The sequence below is a fragment of the Carcharhinus amblyrhynchos genome, chromosome 9, assembly GCF_965287045.1.
Source record: "Carcharhinus amblyrhynchos chromosome 9, sCarAmb.v2.hapA, whole genome shotgun sequence".
In the NCBI taxonomy this organism is placed as follows: domain Eukaryota; kingdom Metazoa; phylum Chordata; class Chondrichthyes; order Carcharhiniformes; family Carcharhinidae; genus Carcharhinus; species Carcharhinus amblyrhynchos.
In genome coordinates, this window is record NC_137332.1 from 42,023,810 (window position 1) to 42,048,820 (window position 25,011).

At 41.3% G+C, this 25,011-nt stretch overlaps 1 protein-coding gene across 5 annotated transcripts in view; it reads right to left on the reverse strand.

Annotated features, from left to right (window-relative positions):
* The window catches only part of patj (PATJ crumbs cell polarity complex component), a 359,514-nt gene that overhangs the window by 120,738 nt on the left and 213,765 nt on the right, over nt 1-25,011 (reverse strand). For all 5 annotated transcript variants that reach the window (XM_080195514.1, XM_080195515.1, XM_080195511.1 and 2 more), the window contains 2 exons: nt 17,678-17,874; nt 6,291-6,382 (listed from right to left, as the gene is read on the reverse strand). In XM_080195514.1, coding sequence (XP_080051640.1) covers nt 6,291-6,382; nt 17,678-17,874 — 289 coding nt within the window. The remainder of the gene's footprint in view (nt 1-6,290; nt 6,383-17,677; nt 17,875-25,011) is intronic.

Sequence of the window (25,011 nt, forward strand, 5' to 3'; positions counted from 1 at the left end):
GCGGGGGGAAACCACTCTGGATGCTTAGCTCATCTTTCAGCTTTGCACGTGGTCTCAGTTCATCTTCCCCCATAACAGTAGGTCAACGCTGTATAAGAAATCTCCACCTAGGAAAGAACAGGGTCCAAGTCCATCCACTGCTTAATGTGTTAGCATTCACTGGAAAATGTGAAAGTTGCTCAAGCAAGAAAATTGTCTCTGGAGGAAATAATGTCTTGATGGGCACGTCTGGTAAAGGAAGATGACTCAGTGCTTTTGCCTTTGCATTGTCCTTCTCTGACTTACACATGATGTTATACTAATAGACTGATAAGGTGAGAGCCCAGCACTATATTCTCGCCGAGGACATGGGGAGGAATGCACTTTGAGTCACTCATCAGCAGCTTATGGTTGGTACATATAGTAAATGAATGACCATGAAGATACTAATGAAACTGTTTCGCATGTAAACGATGGCTAGGCCTTCCTTGTCTAGCTGCAAATATCCTTTTTCAGCTGCTGTCATTGTACGTGATGCAAAACCAACGGGTTTTTCTGACCCATTCTCCATCAGGTTACTGCCCCCGCGCCCTAGGACAAAGCATTACATGACAGAATGAATGCTGTCTTGACCAAAGAGAACCAGCAGATTGGCTGATGGTAGCAGTACTTTCGTGTCCTTAAAAGCTTCCTTTTTTGCTGATTCCCATTTCCACTTTGTTTCTTTGTGAAGCAGCAGGCACAGTGGCACCAATACTGTTTAAAGGTCTGGCAGAAACTTCCTGTAATAATTTACAATGCCCAGAAATGACCTAAGCTCAGGCACACTTCTAGGGTTTGGCGCTTCCTTGATATCTCTGACTTTGTTTTCCACAGGGGATAAGCCATGCTTTGTGACTTTCTGACCCAAATATTCCACCCTCTGTTCCTGAAAGTTGCACTCGCTACACTTCAGGCACAGCCCTGCCTCTGAAGATTTTAAACTTTAAACTTTAAAAAACATTTGATCCAGTTTGCTCTGGAGCTCCTTCTTAGTTTTCCAAATGTTGTCCAAGTAAACTGCTACATGAGAAATCCCCTGCAATGAATTGTCCTCTGTCTTCTGAAAAGCCACCAGACTGGAGGACACCCCAAAAACCAGTCAGCTATATTTGAACAAACTCTTGTGAGTGTTGACTGTGACATACTGTTTTGAGTCAGCCTCTAAAAAAAGTTGCTGGTTGGTGTAGCTCATGTCAAGTTTTGAGAACCTCTTGCCTCCTGCAAGGTTTGAGATCAGATCTTGCAATGGGTAAGCACCTAGCTTAGAGGCCTGATTAATGGTAAGTTTGTAATCCCTGAATATACACACAGTACCATCACTTCTAAGAACTGGAACAATTGGAGCTGCCCAAAATGATAACTGAGTAAGCTGAATGATTCCTCGCCTCTGCAGCTGCTCCAACTCCTCCTCCACTTTGCCTTTCATGACGTAGCCACTGTCCTGGGCTTGTAAAATGAGGATTAGCTGAAGGATCAGTGAACAACTTAACTGTCGTGCCAAGCAATGTACCCAGTTCATCTTCGAAAGCCTCAGGATATTTCTGAATGACATCCTCTGTCACCTGTGAGAGCTTAATTTCACCCCAGTTCAACAGAATTTTACTGAGTCAGTCATGCCTTAGTAAACTAGGCCCTTTTCCTTTTACCACTAGGAGACATTCTCTTGTTCTTAGCTGTTGTATGTAATATCCACTTCAAGCAATGGTAAAGCCTCTCCAGCGTACGTTCAAAGTTGGATCCTTGCTTGAGTAAGGGTTGACACCTCCTTAGAATACAAGTCGTTTTGTCAGTTGCCTCACTAATTACAAATGCAGAGGTTGCCTTGTCCCTCTCCATCTTGAACGTTTTCCATCAACCTCCACTGTAGTATAGATGGGGTCTGCATGGCTCTCACTCACATGAAACATTTTCTAAGGGTGCTACTTTGCCTGGCCTTAGCCTTCTAGGTGATGATTAGCTTACAGAAGTTTTTTTAAAATTTGAATTTCCCTGCTCAACCTTCAATTTGCTCTTAGCATCTCTGCATTTCTCAGCTAAATGACCCTTTTTGTTGAAATGGTGACAACAGTGCCCATAAATTTGCAATGATTTACATAGTGTCTGTCCACACTTCAAACATTCCTGTTTTTACCATCTTGCTTGCAGTCTCTTTCTTCATTGATGCACTGCACTCACCTGTGCATTGCTATTAGCCTTTTGAACATCTTTTGCATTGCTGACAGCCATTTTCGTGCCTTGAGAAATTTCTAATGCCTTCTTGATAGTCAGTGTGGCTTCTCCCAACAAACAGTGCTGAATGCTATCTTCATTAATGCCACAGACTAATCTGCCCCATTGCACGTCCTCCAATATTGCTCCAAAGTTGGTTTAATTTAGCAATACAGTTAGCTATGAACTGTCCCGTCTTCCGAAAATGATAATGGAACTTGAACTGCTGGACATTCACCAAGGGCTTAGGATTGAGCAGATTCTGAACAAGTGCAACTAAATCTGCAAGTGGAATGTCCTTCAGTTTCAGTGGTGCTGCTAAATTCCTCACTAGTTTATGTCTTAATCCCACAAACTTGGGAGAACTGAGTGCTTTTTAACTTCGTTTATCAAGAAAAAGTTTTCTAATCTTTCCATATATTCAGTCCAGCCCCCTTCTCTTCCACAAACTCACTGATAATCCTGAACATAGTCATGGTGCTGCTAACCTGAACTCAGGAACCTGCTGATCAGAGCCCTCAACTGCCACTCATGTTGCAAGCTAGCTACTCAATGTGCAAATCTCCATAGCACCATGCTAAACCCTGAATTTCTATTTTTCTTTTCTTTTGCCATTTTTGCCTCGTCACCAAAAAGCTGTGGTACTTGGCCACAAAAAAGATAGTAAAATGCGTTGTGATATTCAATCTTCTTTTAAAAATATTGAAATACAATACAGTTGGACTCAGAACTGGGAGCAAATAGTTACAAAGGTACCCTGTGGTAAGACCTGTGGTAGCACAGAACTGCAAAAGCCTGTGCTACTGATGACACCGGTTGAGTATATCAGGCATGCTACAAACATTAATGCATACATTCAGATTGGAGATGCTTACTATAATACTCTATAACACCAACATTTTCCAAAAAGGAATATTTTCCAACGAAAGATGCCAAAACTGATTGCAGGGAAGGGTTGATGTAAGTGCAGCTGATGTGGCTGTCATCTGTAATAAGCTATGTGCTTAAGTAAAGCAGGCTTGTACTGAATGGATTCCATTAGCATGTATAATATTTCATTACCAAATCAGATGCACACAGAATTTAAAGTAGGTTTCAAAGATATCAAAGTCCTATCTTAACTCCCAGTGAGAGTTATGCAGAAAAGGGCTTAGGCGGATGTGAAAGTCCTCAGCAGAATGTGTCCAGCAGAATTTAACTCTCAGTCCTCCCAGACATGGCTCATGTCAGACTTCAGCCCCTACCCTGTGGAATTGTGGGCAGGCAACTAGCAATTCGTGTCAGATTGTGGCATTAAGATCCACGAGGGTCAGGTAACTAGTCAAGAAGGGGATCGGCAGGCATCATTGTTAAAGGAGGAGGCGTTTAGCTATGGTCCAAGATTTCCTTGTTGGCCCTGGAGTAATACTCCTGTTCTTCCCAGTCCACAAGGCAACTAAAAGAAATAAAAGTATCCCAATATTTTAGAGATCTTCTTGCCCCAGATCCCCTGTCCTTCAGATTCTACTTTAAACATCAGCAGATGATTGACTGTTGCGGAGGAGTAAAGGAGTAAATTCAATGATAGTTGGTAAACAGCCCTGAACAGGGAAGGCGATGGCCTAATGGTATTATCATTAGACTATTAATCCAGAAGCTCAGCTAATGTTCTGGAGACCCAGGTTTGAATCCCACCAATTGCAGATGGTGGAATTTGAATTCAATCTATTGATGATCATGAAACCAGTGTTGATTGTTAGAAAAACTTATCAGGTTCACTAATGTCCTTTAGGGAAAGAAATCTACTGTCCTTACCTGTTCTGGCTTATATGTGACTCCAGAGTCACAGCAATGTGGTTGACCCTCAACTGCCCTCCAAGGGTAAATAGGTATTGACAATAAATGCTGGCCAATGCCCATACCCCATGAATGAGTGAAAAAAAACTATCTACAACAGGTCCATCAACAAAATATCAGATTGAGTGAAATAGCAATGATCTAGATATATTAGTGTTTTAAACTGGCTGGAAGCAGCTTATGAAATAATGAAAATACTTAAATTTTATTAAAGGTTCAGATTTAGAATGTATTAACTGCATCTGATTTTGATTGATACATTCTGACCATAACTACATGACATTGTTCTACACAAGCTAGTTCATGAATGAATATCTTCCATTCTTTTATGGGATGTGGATGTTGCTAAAGAGGCCAGCCTTTATTGCCCAATGTGAATTGCCCTTGGGAAGATGCTGGTGAGCTGCTTCTTGAACCACTGCAGTCCATATGATGAAGGTACACCCACAGTGCTGTTAGGAAAGGAGTTCCAGGATTTTTCACCTAACAGCAGTGAAAGAACAGTGATACAGTTCCAGGTCAGGATTATGTCTGGCTTGGAGGAGAACTTGCAGGACAGTGGTGTTCCTATGCACCTGCTGCCCTTGTCCTTCCAGGTCACAGGTTTGAACGATGTTGTTAAAGAAGTCTTGATGAGTTGCTGCAGTGCATCTTGCAGCTAATACACACTGCTGTGACTATATGTCAGGTGGTGGATAAGGTGCCAGTCAAGTGGGCTGCTTTGTTCTGGATACTGTTAAGCTCCTTGGAACTGTAGTTATTCAGAAAGGCGGAGAATATTCCATCAAAATCCTGATTTGTGTCTTGTATACAATGGACAATCTTTGGAGGTCAGTTACTTGCCAAAGAATTGCCAGCCTCTGACTTGCTCTTGTAGCCACAGCATTTATACGGCTGGTCCAGTTCAGTTTCTAGTCAATGTAACCCCCCCAGAATGTTGATAGTGAGGGTTTTTGCAATGGTATGCCAAGGGGAGATAGTTACTGTCTCGCTTGTTGGACATGGTCATTGCCAGGTATTCGTGTGGCGCAACTGTTACTTGCCTCTTCTCAGCCCAAACTTGGACATTGTTCAGGTCTTGCTGAATTTAAGCATGGACTGTTTCAGTATATGAGGAGTCACGAACGATGCCGAACATTATGTAACTATCCCTGGTCAGCACCACTTCTGACATTATGATGGAGAGAAAACCACTGATGAAGCAGCTGAAGATGCTTTGGCTTAGGAAATTACTCTGAGGATCGGCTGCAATGATGTTCTAGGATTGAGAGGACTGATGTCCAACAACCACAACCTTTGTGCCAGGCAATGGCTTCAACTGAAGCGTTTTCCTGTTGATTCTCATTGACACCAGTTTTGCTTGGGATCCTTCTTGTCATACTTGGTCAAATGTTGCCTTCATTTCAAGGGCGATGGCTCTCACCTCACCTCTGGAATTCAGCTATTTGTCTATGTTGCGACCAAAGTAATAATGAGGTCAAGAACTGAGTGGCCCAGCAGCACGTAAATTGAGCATCAGTAAGCAAGTTATTGCTGAACAAGTGTCGCTAGATAGAACTGTTGATGACACCTTCCATAACTTTGATAATGATTGAGTGTAGCCTGAAGGGGTGGATTTGTCCTGCTTTTTTGTGGACAGAACATAACCTGGGCAATTTTCCATATTTCCGGATAAATGCCGGTGTTGTGGCTGCACTGGAACAGTTTGGCTAGGGGAAACGCGTGTTCTGGAGCCCAAGTGCTCAGATTTTGCTGGAATGTTGTCAGAGCCCAAAGCCTTTCCAGTGCATTCATCCATTTCTTGATATCATATGGGGTGAATTTTATTGGCTGAAGACAGGCATCTGTGATGCTGGAGAGCTCAGAAAAAGGCTGAGTTGGATCATCCACTCAGCTCTTCTTGCTGAAGATGTTTGCAAATCCTTCAGCCTTGTTGTTTGCACTGAAATGCTGGGCTTCCCTATCATTGAGGATTGGGGGATTTGTGGAACCTGTAAACAGTGAACCAAGGTCAATGAAGGGTACAGTTGAGTTTGGAACAGCAGGAATAATAAGTCTTATAGCAAAATTTTACTAGCATTTCCAATTTGTATATGCAACTCATTTTGAGTGCAACTGATGATTCATATTTTTCACTGAAATAAGAAGTGGATCTGAGATCCTGCTTTTCCTTGGTTTCTGACTTGATTACTAATCAGATAAAACAACGAGGGAAACACTATTACCTTATCAGAACTATCTTGACATTGGATGGAGCATTCTTAATAATTGCTGATGCATTTTGATGGCTTCTTCCATAAAGTATTTGGTTATTAATCTGTAAAATTGAGAAGAGCCAGTGAATAACAGTTATAAAAGATGCTAGTTACAAGCTACTAAAATAAAGAAACACAGTAATTCTGAATAGTTTCTATTTGTAGAGCGTATTACACAATATTCCAGAAAATCTTTTAACACAACCCAAAGTCTAAAATGGGAGAACAGCAGTTAAAATAAACTGAAGACATTGACAAATGAGCTAAAGTTTGACCAAAAGGTCAGTGAGGACAGAAATAATGTACGAATTCAGCAAAAACAGATAATGCTGAAAAATCTTGGCAGGCCTGACAGCATCTGTGGAGAAAGTGGACCTAATGCTTTGAGTCTGGATGATGCTTCATCTGATGAAGGATTTTCCAGATTCCAGTATTCGCAGTATTTCGCTTTGACCATGTACGAGTACAAGATAGGATTTAAGTACAATTTAAACTCTGAATAAATGGGTGGATATGGCAAGGCCAGATAGGAAGACACCAAGGGAATAATGAATAAGGTTTCTGCAGCAGCAGGGCTGAAGCAGACAATTTTGATGATATGATGTGTTTGAAGCCCAGGTCTGGAGTGGAATAAAACACCAAAGTGGGGTGGGACTAGGCGGCAAAGGGGTGATGTTCCTACTGGGGAGAGGACTGCCAGGGGGTGGGGCAAACATGATTGGTTTGGTCTTTCCAATGTTCAATTGGAAAAAAATTCAAATGCATCCATGACTTAATAATCAATGCAAATATTTATTTGACGTTATGCAGGAAGATGAATTAGAATTTAATCTGTTAACATCACAGAATATAGACAAGGAAGTCTATTACAGAAAATAATGTACTCTAAAGGACACTGGCCAACATCTGTATTAGAATTTCTTAATTAAAACTCACTTCAACAAATAAAAACTCAATTAAAATAGCAGTGTGCACCATCTATAAGATTTACAGCAGGAACCAACCAAGTTTCCTTAGGCAGCACCTTCCAAACCCACACCAATATCATCTAGAAGAGCAAGGGCAGCAGATATCTGGGAACACTATCATCTGGAGGTCTCCCTCCAAGTCACTCACCATCTTGACTTGAAATATATCATCACTCTTTCACAGTCACTGGGTCAAAATTCTGGAATTCCCTCTCCAACAGCACTATGGATGCAGTCACTCCCACCTGATGAAGTAGCAGCACTCCGAAAGCTCGTGCTACTAAACCTGTTGGACTTTAACCTGGTGTTGTGAGGCTTCTTACTGTGCTCAACACCAGCATTTCCACACTATGGATGCACCTGCAGCTCATGGACTACAGAGGTTCAAGAAGGCAATCACCTTCTCAAGAACATTTTAGGATGGGCAATAAATGCTGGCTTAGCCAGCAACACCTACATCCCATAAATTAATTTTTAAAAATCCCATAGTTGTTTTACAAACACGCAGGAATATTATTTAAATGTTGGAAACCTTATGCTATTGGTAATTTAATTTGTGTGTGTCACTAAGAAGTTATTCTATTTGCACATTGCTTATGTTGTGCATGTCATTTGAGTAACAATAAAACTGACTGAGCGCACAAACTCAGTGCAGCATAATTCAACAATGGGTGTCCAAATTTGACTCCACTTATTTTCTGCTTAACAGGACTCGGGGACTCCTCAAAATAATGGCAAATGAAATATTTTCTGAAATGAGCCACTTGCAGGCAAGTCTGGCAGCCAACTGAAACACAGCAAGTCCCACAAAAAGCAGTAAAGCAAATGACCAGTTGACCTGTCTTGGTGGGATCAGTTGAAACCTAACCATCGATTAGAACATCAAGAGAACCATGCTCTTCCTTTTTAAAAAGAAACTATGGAAATTTTACATGTTTTGAAATAAACAGACAGCTCCTCTGTCTTCCATCTCATCTGAAAGCCAGCTCCTTCAACATTGCAACACCCCATTGTACTCAAGTGTCAGCCTAGATTATGCTTCAAGTACAAGAGTGGGATTTGAACACACAATTTTCTGACTCAAGAGGCAATGTGGGATACCACTGAGTTAAAAGGGCTTGACGAGACAGTGCATATAGATAAAAGATGTCTAGGAAGTTATTGACCTGTAGCATGCTCTGGGGATAGGAGGAAGATGACTTACATAGACCATAGAAGATAGGAGCAGGAGGAGGCCATTTGGCTTTTTGAGCCTGCTCCGCCATTCATCGCAATCATGGCTGATTGTCCAACTCAATACCTTTATCCTGCTTTTTCTCCATAACCTTTGATCCCATTCACCCCAAATGCTATATTGAGCCACCTCTTGATAATATTCAATGTTTTGGCATGATCAGAGAGGGCAAGGCAGAATATACTCAATGTGGTTAACACAGATCTGATAGCGGTTAAAAACAACATTTGTGTGCCTGGTACACAAGATCAGTAGACCTCAACTTGAAGTTGCGAGAGTAAGTACCACTGGAAATGCCAAGGAAAGCAAAAAGCAAATGTATTGGTAGAGGTAAGGACATCAAAAGCAGAGATGAAGGAATGATTAAATAGGCCACTTATGATAGCAATGCTGTAATTGGTATTGGGTGAGAAGGGAAGTTGAAATTCAGGAGCATATTGCTGAGGAAACAGGATAAGCTCTTTTCCAGGAATGGAAAATGAGGGTACAAGAGTTGAAAATACAGGTGAAATGTGGATGGTAAAAATGCAAAGAAGAAGAGTCAGATAGCCTTTTGTGAATGGTTGAAACCTCAGGAGTTAAAATGGTGAGACTGAAGGGGTCACTATTGGGAAGCTTATGTGATAAAACATTAATTCAAAACAGGAGCATGGAGAGGATAATTCAATTTCTAAGAACATCAGATTTTTGGAGGCTAGTAGGTGACAAGCATCCTAAAAGAGAATTGGGGATGTAGAAGATAGAGGAGTGCTTAAATGAAGAAAATGTATCCGAAGAGCAAGAGTACCCTTTGGCTAGCCTTATTGAACCGAGCATGTTTGCATTAGGCTACATTAATAATTGACAGCATTAGCCTTCCACCCTGTTAAATAGTTGACAAAGGTTTTCGTCTCCGTAGGATTTTGTTTCTACACAATAGAACAAGAAATGTTTGTATGGATAAGGATAATTATTTGAAGGATTGCTTGAACAGACCACTAATGACAGCAGTGTTGCAATGGGTATAGGGTGAGGAGAAGGGGAGATTTCTGTGCCTATGATATTATGAATCATATTTATATGGATGTAAACTGGACTGGATCAAAACCAAGAGTGATTGCAACTAGTTTAAAAATCTTTGATTCTTCAGGATTTCTGGTACTTGCTAGTTGCTGGTCGATGGTTATTTAGCAAACAGAGATGGTGGCTGGTTCATTTCAGAAGTGTTGATTGGTTTTTTTTTACCTCTCTGAAAGTGGAGAGCTCATTTTAACTCCTGGCTCGAAGCCAGTGGAAGCAGTTGGCAATTCGAGTGGGAGTGAGAATCAGAGGATTTTAACTGACATGCCTCATTTGAATGTGCCAGTCAGGTGCTTAGCCATTTCCAGCAGAAAGTGGCAGCTGGCCAGCAACAGCAGATGCCAAGTCCAGGAGCACAAATATTGCAAGGGAGGGTGGGGGGGAGGGAGGGAGAGAGAGAAAGAGAGAGAGAGCAAGCGAGCGAGCACAGGAGAGAAGAGGCTCAGGCCTTTTTTTTAAGGGGGGCCTGGAGGAGTTACAGATCTCAATTATGATGGAGCAGTGGACAAACAATACACACAACCTCACAGGCAAGGGAGACAACAAATCAGAAAGTACTCATATTTAGACCACCACACATCACTTTCAGCAATTACAGAAACAGATTGCCTGTCTGGTTGACGAGGATGGCACATAGAAAGCAGAAAGGAAGTGTCACAGACAAAACATGTCTCCTTTGAAAACTGCTAAGAAATATTGACAATTAAGGAAATCAGCTAACCTACTGATTGTAGTTCATTTGTACCCAGACGAAATTATGATGTTTCTGAAATTTGTGATAAATCAGCAATGGTCAATTTTGGTGTGGTTTGTAATTTCATATAGCAAATAATCATTAGCTGAAGAGGAGTATTAAATACAGCCAAATTTTATTAACTGAAGCTTTCTATGTGCTCAGTTAAGCTACTGATTATATGTATTTATTGTTTTGGCTAAGTGAGTTTATTAAAGATTTTGGTCTTTGATCGAAAGATGGATCTTGCTATTTTTAAACAATAGGCTCAAGGGTGTAAAGAATAGTAAGCCTGGATAAGTAGCCAGTCCAGTACCTTATTTTTAAAAACAGTATTTTTTTAGTGTTCATTACCATGGGCCTCCAATATCTTTTTATGGCATTTCTCCAGAAAAAAGTATGCATTTATATAACACCTCTCATGACCACAGGGTGTCCCAAAGTGCCTTCTAGCCAATGGGTTACTTTTGAAATGTAGTCACCTACGTAATGTAGGAAACAAAGCAGCTAATTTGCATACACCAAGTTTCCAAAAGAAAACTAGCAGCAAGGTTATAATGATCAGATAAGTTTTTTTGTAATGCGGATTGAGGGATAAATGCTGGCTACAGATAACCTCTTGTTCTTTTCCACAACAGTGCCACGGGACTATTTTTTTGCCCAGATGACAGGGCAAATGGGGCCACACTTTAGCACCTCATCCAGAAAACTGCACCTTCGCCAGTCCTGATTTACGCTTACTCTGTGGTGTGACTTGAACGCACAACCAACTGACTCAGAGATGAGAATGCTATCAACTATATTCAGAACAACAAATATAAGATGATGGGTCAGGACTCCAGTGAGAGTGGAGTACTGTGAAGTAATAGAGAGAGGGCCTGCCCAGAATCACATTTTCCTTTCTAACATTTACCACAGGATGTTCTTTTGACAATTTGTGGCTATAGGATTTTTTAAATTTTTATTTGATATTTGTTGATGCGTTTCCGTATTTTGTATGACTGAAATTTTATATACTTAGGTTGTAATAAATGATGCTATTTTATCTCTTACTGAAGATAGAAATACAAGTTTAAAAAGTTAGTTCCTCTTTTATTTTACTGGTACATTCTGGGAGAAGTCGGACCAGCAACATCTACTAAGAAATGGGAAGCGAAAGATCTGGTGTCAAGGAGTGGTAAGCCTGAAACACTATATTAGTGTTTCCCACCCTCCCTCCTCAGCCTTTTGGTTAAGATCAAATGTAGTATCGACATGCTTGAAGGGCTAGATGGCCTACTCCTGCTCCTATTTCTTATGTCCTTATGCTGTGCTCGGTTGAAGTCATTAGGTCGCATTTTAACTTCATCTTTTAAAAGCGACACCTCGGCCTTTTTGGCTAAGATGAAAATGAGATTAAGCCTTGGAGGAGGAGCTATGCCTACTCCAATCAGCTTGGATCATGTACATCAAGCCCAAGACAGGAGGTAAGAACCCTGTTTTGTCAGCTTGAATTGGGAATGTCTCAACTTGTTGAGATTCTGAATTGGATTTGACTTGATTGAATTGGAATAAAAACAAAAAAAAACCACTGTGAGAAGGTAAAAGTTTTATAATATTTCTTAAATAATTTTGGTCAATGTGGTTAAGTGCTGCACTTGTGAGATATGAGAGATCCATGACGCTTCCAGTGTCTTGGACAACTACATCTGCAGGAAGTGCACTCAATTGCAGCTCCTGGATAGGTTGGAGCAGCAGTCAGATGCACTTAGGGGCATGAAGGTGGTGGAAAGTGTCATAGATAGGAGCTTTAGAGATGTGGTCACACTCAAGGTGCAGGGTGATAGATGGGTGACCGCTAGAAGGGGCAGGCTGGGGGTCATCCCCCTCTCTAACAAGGATACTGTTGGGGGGGAGGGGGAGGGGGTGGGGGTGGTAGTCTATCAGGAGATAACAGAGCAGCAGCCAAAACAGTGACACCACGGCTGTCTCTGTTGTTAAGCAGGGAACAATAGTTTTAGAGGACTCTATAGTTAGTCACTTCTGTGGACGCGAAAGCGTGTCCAGGATGGTCTGTTGTCTCCTTGGTGCCAGGGTCCAGGATGTCTCTGAACAGGCACAAAGCATTCGGAAGGGAGAGGGTGAATAGCCAGAGGTCGTGGTACATATTGGTACTAATGACATAGGTAGGGAGAGTGATGAGGTCCCGCAGCAGCAGTTTAAGCAGTTAGGTAGAAAGTTAAAAAGCTGGACCTCTAGGGTTATAATCTCAGGATTACTCCCTGTGCCACGTGCTAGTGAGACTAGGAGTAGGAAGATCTTGCAGCTCAGCACATGGCTAAACGTGTTGTAGGAGGGAGGATTTCAGATATCTGGACAATTGGGGTCTCTTCCGGGGTAGGCAGGACTTGTACAAGAAGGATGGGTTGCATCTAAACTGGAAGGGCATAAATATTCTGGCCAGGAGGTTTGCTAGTGTCACACGGGAGATTTAAACTAGTTTAGCAGGGCAGGGTGGGAACAAAAGCAAAGATGAATTAGCTGAAGGGGAACCAGAGAGTGGGCCCAGTAGGACTCAGAGAAAGAACAGGCAGGGTGAGGCTGCTAATCAAAGAGGGCCTGGTGGACTGAAGTGCATTTGTTTCAATGCAAGAAATGTAAGATAAGGCAGATGAACTTAGAACTTGGATTAGTATTAGGAATTATGATGCTGTTGCCATTACAGAGGCTCAGTTAATGGAACGACAGGACTGGCAGCTTAACATTCCAGGATACAGTTGTTTCAGGTGGGATGTAAATGGAGTGGGGGAGTTGCACGACTGGTTAAAGAGAACATCATAGCTGTACTGCGGGAGGACACCTCGGAGGGCGAAGCAATATGGATAGAGCTCAGGAATAGGAAAGGTGTAGTCACAATGTTGGGGGTTTACTATAGGCCATCCAACTGCCCGTGGGAGATAGAGGAACAGATATGATGGCAAATTTAGGCAAGGTGTAAAAGTAACAGGGTTGTTATGATGGGAGATTTTAACTTTCCCCATATTGACTGGGGCTCACTCAACACTAGGGGCATGGATGCAGCAGAGTTTGTAAGGAGTATCCAGGAGGGCTTCTTGAAACAGTATTTAGATAGTCCAACTAGGGAAGGAGCCATGTTGGACCTGGTATTGGAGAATGAGCCCAGCGGTTGAGCCCAGGTGGTTGATGTTTCAGTAGGGGAACAGTTCGAGAATGGTGACCACAATTCAGTAAGCTTTAAGGTACTGATGGATAAAGATAAGTGTAGTCCCCAAGTTAAAGTGTTAAATTGGGGGAACAATATTAGGCAGGATCTGAAGAATGTAGATTGGGACAGATGTTTGAGGGCAAATCAACATCTGGCAATTTGGAGGCTTTCAAGTGTAAATTGATAGGGATTCAGGACTGGCACATTCCTGTAAGGATGAACGATAAATATGGCAACTTTTGGGAACCTTAGATAAGGAGAGATATTGTGAGCCTAGTCAAAGAGAAAAAGAAAGCATTTGTCAAAGCTAGGAGGCTGGGAACACACAGAGCAAATGTAGAATACAAGGCAAGTAGAAAGAAACTTAAGCAAGGAGTAAAAATGGCTAAAAGGGGTCATGAAAAAGCACTGGCCAGCAGGATTAAGGAAAATCCCAAGGCTTTTTACACAAAAACCCACAGGGAGAGGGTTGGCTCACTCAAGGACAGGGGAGGGAAGCTTTGCGTGCAGCCAGAGGGAATGGGTGAGGAATTAAATGATTACTTTGCGTCAGTATTTAGCAAAGAGAAGGGTTTGGTGGATGATGAGTCTGGGAAAGGGTGTGTAGATAGTTTGAGTCATGTTGAGATCAAAAAAGAGGTAAATGTTTCTTGAGAAACATTAACGTAGACAAGTCCCCAGGGCCTGATGGGGTATACCCCAGAATACTGAGAGAGGCAAGGGAGGAAATTGCTGGGCCTTGAGAGAAATCTTTGTATCCTCACTGACTACAGGGGAGGTCCCAGAGGATTGGAGAATAGCCAATGTTGTTCCTTTGTTTAAGAAGAGTAGCAAGAATAATCCAGGTAGTTACAGGCTGTTGAGCCTTACATCAGTGATAGGGAAATTATTGCAGAGGATTCTTCGAGACAGGGTTTAATCCCACTTAGAATTAAGTGGACGCATTAGTGAGAGGCAACATGGTTTTGTGAAGGGGAGGTCATGTCTCACCAACTTGATCAATTTTTTCGAGGAAGTGACGATGACGATTGATGAGGTTAGGGCAGTGGATGTTGTCTACATGGACTTCAGTAAGGCCTTTGACAAGGTCCCTCACGGCAGGTAGGTGCAGAAGGTGAAGTCGCATGAGATCAGAGGTGAGCTGGCAAGGTGGATACAAAACTGACTTAGTCAAAGAAGACAGAGGGTAGCAGTGGAAGGGTGCATTTCTGAATGGAGAGCTGTGACAAGTTGCGTCCCACAAGGATCAGTACTGGGACCTTTGCTGTTTGTATTATGTATAACTGATCTGGAGGGAAATGTAACTGGTTTGATCAGTAAGTTTGCAGATGACACAGGTTAGTGGATTTGCGGATAGCAATGAGGACCATCAGAGGATACAGCAGGATATAGATTGGTTGGAGACTTGGGTGCAGAGATGGCAGATGGAGTTTAATCTGGACAAATGTGAGGCGATGCATTTTGGAAGGTTTAATACAGATAGGAAATATACAGTAAATGGCAGAACCCTTAAAAGTATTGATAGGCAAAGGGATCTGGGCGTACAGGTATACAGGTCATTGAGAGTGGCAATGTAGATGGAGGACTTGGTCAAGAAGGCATACAGCATGCTTGCCTTCATCAGCCAGGGCATTTAGTTTAAAAATTGCCAAGTCACGTTGCAACTTCATAGAACCTTAGTTAGGCCGCACTTGGAAAATAGTTTTCAATTCTGGTCGCCACATTACCAGAAAGATATAGAGGCGTTGGAGAGGGTACAGAAAAGATTTACCAGGTTGTTGCCTGGTATGGAGGGCCCTCCATAGGAGAGCCCTAGGAGAGGTTGGAGAAACTTGGTTTGTTCTCACTGGAACGATGGAGGTTGAGGGGCGACCTGATAGAAATCGACAAGATTACGACAGGCATGGACAGAGTGGATAGTCAGAAGCTTTTTCTCAGGGTGGAAGAGTCAACTACTAGGGAGCACAGGTTTAAGATGCAAGGGATACAGGTTAAAGGAGATGTATGAGGCAGATTTTTTTTTTTACAGAGAATGGTGGGTGCCTGTAAGTTCCTGCTGTGGGGAGGTAGTGGAAGCGGATATGGTAGTGGCTTTTAAGGGCCGTCTTGACAAACATATGAATAGGATGGGAATAGAAGGATCTAGTCCCCGGAAGGGTAGGGGGTTTTAGTTAAGTTAGGAAGCAAGGTCAGCGCAGGCTTGGAGGGCCGAAGGGCCTGTTCCTGTGCTTTAGTTTTCTTTGTTCTTTGTTCTTCACATGTTCACCACTTTATCAAACTATAAGACTTCTAAATTCTTAGACAATACGCTTCGTAGTGCTTCCATTGCTACAGGATAATACAAGTAAGCCATGACGTGTCAGTGAGTAATGATTTTTAACTTATTTATGGCTTTTTCAAAAAAATGTTCGTATAGGTCCATCAACTTTAATTGATGACTAAATGGTAAGCCAACAATGTGACGACTCTCAGAAGTAAAACCTCAAGACAGCCAAACAGAGGTGGTCAGGGTCAGGAAAAAATCCATATCTAATTACAGCACAACAAATATTTGAGGACTGTAACATCAGGGTACACATTTCATTGTAATAAAAACAGCTAAGTAAATCATAAATCTTGCTGAACATTGAAGACTTGCGTTTGTCTCATGAGGCAAAGATTCTGTATATACTGAAGTGCATAAGTTGCCAAACTTTCTGATCATATTACATTTTAAATTAGTTGTTAAATTCAAATCTGAATATTGGGTGAAGCTGGCAAATAATAAACACATTCATATAGATAGACGCAGTGTGGCGCATTAAATCATGATCTGAAGAACAATGACCTGAGTAACTGGAAATGAGGATGTGCTTTCACTGTAATTATTTATGGATCACACTAAAAGCTATATTGTTCAGACCAGCCCCTGGTGAATGTCACTATCAAGCAATCTGATTTTGCATTCAGTAAGCAGCCAAAATGAGAGATTTATAATGTGAACACACCTAAGCTGGTGCAGTGAATATTTTCTGCTTCCTTCAGCTAACACTGCAGAAAATGTGGCAAACTTTCAGCAAAAATATTTAAGGAGTACATAGGGACTTGGGTTGCACAGAGATCACAGTAATTTTTCTTCTCCTGTCTGATCAATTTACAAAAGCATCCATTTCCATTTTTTCCTGTAGGCATTGTGACCTGAATGAAGAGGTGATTTTAGATAGTCTTAAGCTTGAATAAATCCCTAACTCATCATCTTTCCATTTTGGCTCCAATAAACACTATTCAGGATCAAACATTAAGTAAACTCATTGAAAATCAAAAAAAAATTTAATTAGAAAAAAAATGACTCAAACACTTCCTCAATTAGGATACTATTGTGTTGTTTCTATGAATCACTTTTCATCTGACTGCTTCTATACCTCGACTAAACAAATGAAGCTTTGAAAATGAATATTTATTCTTTCAAAGGAAGATTTTTTTTTTGCAAATAGACAGACACCAGCCCAGCATTTTAATCACATAGCCTAAATCAGGTCACAGCCATGCACATGTATGCAAATCAGAGCTATATTACATCAGTAGGACCCTGATGACCTATTAATTGGCACGTGTTTGGGAGAGGAATTTTAACAAATGGCAGTTTCAAACTGGATGTTAGACAGGGAAAGTCCAACAGTTCCTTTCCGAGTTGGTAGCTCAGTCATTAATCAATGAAGTTGGCATGGTTGACCATCAGCTTCAGAGAGGCTGAGAAAGATAGGGAAGAATAATCCATCACAGTTATAGCTACAGACTTTGGTTCAGTCTAATTCTATGTTGTGGGAGGGGTGGAAAAGCAGTCGCCTTCCAGAATTGCCTTAATGGCAAAGGGATTTCTGAGGGTAGATGCAAAGGTAGCTGAATATATTGTAATCTATTTTGCTGGTAAAGAATTCTGCGTGCTTCTTGCACTTCTGGCTGGACAATCAAGCTTTATTCAACAAAGTAAAATATGCCTTTTGTACACTTTTCCCCAAGTCAGTAAGACCAAGCATGACAGCAACCCATCCTATTCACGTATTCTGTGCTTCACGCTTCAGGATTAACCCTAAGTTTTCACTTCATGCACGCAGTAAAACAGGTGAGCAAATAACATCTGTATTATATACAATATATATCCACATTATCAATACTTACTTCCAAAAGCTCATCACCAATCTTTATTCTCCCATCTTTTCCTGCAGAACCATCAGGATTGATGCCAACTACAAAGATGCTCATACGTGATCTGTCCTTGTTGCCAGCAAGACTGAGTCCCAGACCATTTTTATCCTTTTCAAGCTCAATAATGTGTAGATCTCCTGGCAGGTCTCCATATTTCTGCCTGATCTTTTCTGTACCAAACAAAACATATAAGACAATATTCAGTTGTAGCAAGGTGAATAAAAGAATACATGATCTATCAAAACATTTATGTGGTACATTTCATGACCCTAAGACACGCCAACGTGCTTTAAGGCTAATTAAATACTTTTAAACTGTGATCATTGTTCTGATCAGGAACTGAGGCAGCGAACCTATGCACAGCAAGATCCCACAAACAGCGATATTGACCAGATAATATGTTTTCCTAGAATCATTATAGCACAGAAGGTTATTCGGCCTGTCTTGTCTGCATTGGCACTCTGTCAAAGCAATTTACCTTGCATGACTCTCCTGCCTTCTCCCTTTAGTCTGGCACATTTTTCCTTTTCAGAATTTTCTAATTCCCTTCCAAAAGCCTCAGTTGTTCCTGCTTCCATCACACTCTTAACAGTGCATTCTAGATCCCAAGCATTTCCTATATGAAAATATTTCACCTCATATCACCATTGCTTCTTTCGCCAATTACCTTAAATCTGTGCCCTCTGATTCTGAATTGTTCCACCAACGAGAAAATTTATTCCCCATCTACTCTGTTCAAACCACTCACAATTTTGAATACTTCTATCAAATCTCTCAATCTTTGCTTCTCCAAGCAAAATTATCCTGAATATTCCAGTCTTACGCCTGGACCCATTCTCATGAATCATTTATTTCTGCATTCTCTCCAATGCCATCACATCCTTTCTAAAGTCTGGCACCCACAATGAGGTGCAATATTCAATTTGAGGCCAAACCAGTGTTATTTACAAATATTCTATGCCCCTATTAACAAAGCCCAGAATGTCATATGCTTTATTAACAGCTCTTTCAACTAGTCCTGCCATCTTCAATGACTCATGCACATTTACACCCAAATCTCTTAGCTCCTGCAACCCCTTTGTACTATACCTTTTATTTTAGATTGTTGCTCTGTATTCTTCCCAACATAACTAATTACTTAACACTTCCCTGTCTTAAATTTAACCTGGTGTGGAGATGCCAGCGTTAGACTTCTTACTTAAATTTAACCTGCCACATGCCCGCCATTCCATCAACCTATATCTTTTTGAAGTTCAAGACTATATCTTCCGCATAGTTCATCATGATTCCAAGTTTTGAATTATTCACCAAATTGACATACCAAAGTCAAGGTCAATATTATATTGAAAGAGTAGCAGACCCAACACTGACTCCTGGTGAACTCCACCACTTGCATTCCTCCATATGAACAATCATCTACTTTGTGCTTCCTGTCACTCAGAAAATTTCACGTTCATGTTGCTATTCCATATGCATTATCCAAAAGACTGTACGTTTAACAATGCAGCACTTCCTCGGTACTACATTGGAATGTCAGCTTCAGTCTTTGTACTCTGGTCCTAATTGCGATTTGAACTCCTAATCATCTAATCATAGGCAAATATGCTGCCAACTGTGCCACAGTTGACAACTGGAGCCAAATAATGCTTCAGTAAGCACTAATTGCCGTTTTTCCTCATTTTACCATTGCTTTTTTTGCCAATTATCTTAAACCTAACTGACAGGAGATGGGAGTCCTGCTCCTCACTTGGGAGGAAGTCCCACCAATCCGACTGGCCAGTAGCTCTTGGGTCTCAGCAGCATCAGAAGCTGCAGTGATCAGGAATGGATCTGCAAACAACCCCAGAGTCTAAGTAATGGGACTCCAGGACCAGGTAAGCGTGGGGATGTCTCAGGGCAGAAAAGAGAGATGAGGTGAAAGGGGGGAGACAGAGGGGTAGATGGGTGGGTGAGTGGGGCAGGGGGGTGGTGGCATTTAAAAGAGAGGCCTGGTGGCAGATGAAGCATTTGCATGGGTCATTCCTTGCGAGAGTTCAGGGGGGAAATGGCATGATTGGAAGGAGGCTGTTGATGGAGGCACTGCTCCCTTCCTGCCCAGGGTCAGAGCAGGGTAACTTTCTAGCCTTCCTCCCCACTCCTGAACTCCTTCCATTAGCATTTTGGTTGTCCCTCTACCTTTTCTTTACAAAATTTATGACAGTGGATGCATCAGCTCCTCGATCAGTTGATAGCCAATACCCAACTACCTTCCTACAGCTTTTCAAACTAACCACTGACTGCTTGCTCCTATAAAGCACCACTTCTACTAGCTGCAAATCTTCCAGTTGTTTTTCTATTACGAAATCCAAACTGACATTGAGCTTCACTCGTAATACATGTGGAGGTCGATGTCAGCTGTACTTTCACAGCTTCACTATAGGCCTATATGATTAGTATTTCTTTCTTTAGCTCTCCTAACTTAGAGAGCTGTAATATATACCTGGTCCAATGCTGCCTCGGTCTGCTTCCAAAAAACTTGCTTGTTTTTGTTAGCAAACAATCACGAATAAATTAAACAAATAATTCCCTACCCACCTAGCCCACCTCCATGACAATATGGCATTCTCAAACAGAAATGTAAATAAATTATTTTACCTTCAACACAACTTTTCTATAACCTGTAGTAATAAATTTCTAATGCTAATGGCGCTCCATGACTGTCTTTCCCAGGATTGCTAACTTTTAGCTGTTTTTATGCAGCTAACGATAGATACGCTGGCTCTACCATGAGAGCCAGAAATAGGTTATTGTTCAATTGTTTATACCTCTCCCTTGTCCTTATAAGACAAACATAGGATAGCTTTTAACCGTAGTTAACTCCAGGCTTGCTAAAAGTGCATCTGCTTGTGATCAGATTTTTTTAACCAGATACTTCCATTAACCTACAGTGAACATTTAATTCCTGAAACTAAAAGTTACATTGTAAAACACATCAGTTAAACATTCGCAATACATTGGAACACTGTAGGACGCCTAGAATGAAGACTTACAAACAAAAATTACCTTCACAAATGCAACATCTTCTTTTGACTTAAACTATCATCCTTCTGTCATTTAATATTTCCTGCCTTTCAACCTATTTTCTCCTGCTCAGCACTTACAACCTCATCTTCTACTTTCTTGGTCTTTGCTCAAAGCCTATCAAGAAGGTTCAATGAAAAGTCAGGAGGATATGCCCTAAAAATGAGGTATCAACCTGATTAAACTATAACATAGGACGACTTGCATGACAACAGTAACAGAGTTAAGCAAATCTACAACCAATGGATCAGATCTAAGCTCTGCAATCCTACCATGAATGATGATGGACTATTAAACATCTCATTGCAGGAGGAGGTTCCATAAATACCCAACCTCAATAATGGAGGAGCCCTGTCTATCAGCGCAAAAGATAATGCTGAACCATTTGCCACAATCTTCAGCCAGTAATGCTGCATGGATGATCCATCTTGGCCTTCTCCAGAGTTCCTCAGCATTACAAATGTGAATTTTCAGCCAAACTGATTCACTCCATATATTACAAAACGACTAAAGGCACTGGATACTGCAGAGTCAATGGGCCCTGAAAATATTCCAGCCGTACTGCTGAAGATGCATGCTTCAGAACTTTCTGTGCCCCTAGCCAAGCTTTTCCAGTTCAGCTTTAACACTGGCATTATCCAGCAATATGAAAACTTGCCCAGTTATGTTCTGTTCAGGACAAAGCCAACCCAGCTAATTATCATATCATCAGTAAAGTGATGGAAGGGGTCATTAGTAATGCTATCCAATGGCAACAGCTTGCTCATTGATGTTCACTTTGGGTCTTGCAAGGGCCTTTCAGCTCCTGGCCTCATTACAGCCTTGGTTTAAATATGGACAAAAGAGCTGATTCCAGTGGTGAAGTATGTTGGTAGTTTCAAAATCAATAGTTGTCCTGTGACTATCATTTTGTAGTCTTAATTAATATGTTATTTAGCATTTTTTGCTAAATTAACAAAAGCCATTTTGAGAACTAAACATGCATTATTGGAAACCAGCCAAACTAGTAAAATAGACAGCCTTAATTGCCAGACGATTAAAGAATAAGTAATTCATTAATAGATGCATTAGTAAAGCTGGTAATATAATCTGTAACACAAAAGAATTATAACTTTTATAACTGTAAGCACATTACATGACTGTAATACGATTTTTTAGATGTTATGAGAAATGTATGTAGGCTGCTACCTTCCCAGAAAGGTAGCTGTGTGGGATTTTTAGTATAATGGAAAAAAATTGATGTCACATAAATAGTAAATTAATGTTCCAGAGCCAGAAAGGTTCTACACCAGTAATTATGATCTATTATGCTTTAAAAAATAATAGGATGCAATGGTCCCAGCATTTATTAACAGCAATACTGTGGCATAAGATAGTAATTCTCATCAGGTCAGTGCTTTTCCACCTGCAGAAACGTCAATAGTGCACGTTACGGAGCAGCACCAAATCACAATGCAAATTTTGGATTTTTGTGTTTAGTTGTGTACATGCAGACTCCAGAAGTTGTCAATTTCAGAGAAATATTGATCGTGACTCTCAAAATCTGAGCTCAAAAGATTCCACAACACCTACAGTGTTGAACTATTTAATGGAGCTATGAATTTGGATGAAAACACAGACTTGCATCAGCTTAAATTACAAGTGTGAAGAAAAATATTTTCAGGCAAAGTAGCTTTATATTATGAAATGCCTGATAAGCAGTTTGTAGAATACAACCTTACTCAAAATGGCAGCAACTACAAAGACCACGAGAAATAGTAATAAGAGTAAGCCATTCGGCCTGTTAAGTCTCTTTGTCATTCAACTGATTGTGGCCTTAATTCTGCTTTCCTACCTGGTCCCATTACCTTCGACTCTTCTGTCAATAAAAAATTTGTCCAACTCAGTGTTGAATATATTCAATGACCCAGTCTCCACCAATCACTGGGAAGAGAATGCTAAATGGGCTTCTGATAGAAGAAATTCCCCTTTATTTTGGTGGCCTAGTGGTGGTGCCAGATTTTCGCTTTACTTAAATTAGGAGCGCAGGCTCTTTGTGTCACTCATGTTTGCTTTCAATCGACCACACAGGCTGACAGTTGAGTGCAATTCACTTTTTCTAATCTTCACAAAAATAACCAAAAGCTGCTTAAAATGCCTTGATTGTATTTGCAAGGGAGTACTAAATTCCACCCTGGACTTTTTTGTATCAGCTGGGGGGGGGGGGGGGAGGTGGGGTCAGACAGAATCTTCCAAATTTATTTTTCCCTTCTTGGCCTTTTTTGTGGTTTTATATCTCTTCCAGATTACATAGTGACAGAAGACTGAGCTATGCTGTTTCTGGCACCATGAATGTGGGACAAGCTTGTACATTATTTTTGTATGTTTGTGTTTTCAGTAAGTATTTATTAGTTTATTTTTCAAAGTTTTTATTATTGTAATCCTATAGGAGATTAGAGAACCATGTACTGTTCAAGCACTGAGAGAACAAAGTGCTTCAGAAATATCTCTATATAGATATATGGGCACTGAATTATTTTGGACAACATGAGATGTGTGTGAGTAATATGTTACTAGGGTGAAAGCTATTCCAGACCATGAGTACCCCAAAGATTCCAAAAGATTTTACTTACACAGTTTTTTATTAGCAGTTATAGTCTAATCCACAAAAATAATCTCAAGGTGACTGGCAGTCACAGTTATTCAAATGAAAATATTGAGGCAACTTCAGTGAGGATCAATTCTCGACTAAAAGTGGAAATCCATACTTTCCATGATGCCTTAGCTGATAAATGGCAAGTAACATTTGCGCCACAAATGCGTCAAGCAGTGACCACCCCCAACGAGAGAAATTAACCAGCTCCCCTTGACATTCAATAGCATTTTTACCACTGAATCCCTGACTATCAACATCCTGGGATTTGCCATTGCCCAGAAAATTAACTAGACCAGCTATATAAATACTGTAGTTGCAAGAGTAGGTCAGAAGCTGGGAATTTTGGTCTTCACAGAGGAGGACGTGAATAGTTTGCCGGGTGTTAGCGATGGAAAGATGGTAGGAGTGGATGGCCTGAATGACATTATTGTTACTAGAAAGGCAGTGCTCGACAGACTGGAGGGACTGATTGTGGACAAGTCCCCAGGACCGGATGGAATGCATCCAAGGGTTCTGAAAGAAATGGCAGAGGCGATAGTGGATGCCTTGATGATTATTTTCCAAACCTCGCTGGATTCCGGGGAAGTGCCGGAAGATTGGAAAACGGCTAATGTTACGCCGTTGTTTAAGAAGGGTGGCAGGCAAAAGGCAGGGAATTATAGGCCGGTTTGTTTAATGTCTGTTGTAGGTAAAATGTTAGAATCCGTGATCAAGGAGAAAATAGCGAGGCATCTTGAGGAGAATTGTTTGATAGAGCAGACGCAGCACGGTTTCGTTAAGGGGAAGTCGTGTCTGACAAATTTATTGGAGTTCTATGAGGATGTGTCTAGGGCGGTAGATAGAGGAGAGCCGGTGGATGTGATGTTTCTTGATTTTCAGAAGGTGTTTGATAAGTTGCCGCACAAGAGGTTATTACAGAAGGTTAGGGGGCATGGAGTTGGGGGTAGGGTGTTAGTGTGGATAGGGGATTGGCTGTCAAATAGGAGGCAGAGAGTGGGGGTCAATGGGTGCTATTCGGATTGGCAGTTAGTGACTAGTGGAGTGCCCTAGGTGTCAGTGATGGGGCCTCAGCTATTTACCATTTATATAGATGATCTGGAGGAGGGAACCGAGTGTATGGTGTTGAAATTTGCTGATGACACCAAGATTGGCGGAACGGCAAATTGTGCGGAGGGTGTGGAAAGTCTGCAGAAGGATCTAGATAGGCTGGGGGAATGGGCCAGGAACTGGCAAATGAAATTTAATGTTAACAAGTGTGAAGTTGTCCACTTTGGTAGGAATAATGGTAGGAAGGACTATTACTTACATGGCGAAACACTGCAGCATGCGACGGTGCAGAGGGACCTCGGGGTCCTTGTGCATGAGTCGCAAAAACCCAGCCTGCAGGTGCAGCAGGTGGTCAGGAAGGCGAATGGGATGCTGGCCTTCATAGTGAGGGGGATTGAATATAAAAGTAGGGAGGTCTTGCTGCAACTGTACAGGGCGCTGGTGAGGCTGCAGCTGGAGTACTGTGTGCAGTTTTGGTCGCCGCACTTACACAAGGATATTTTGGCCTTGGAGGGAGTGCAGAGGAGGTTTACTAGGCTGATATCGGAGTTGAGGGGGTTGAACT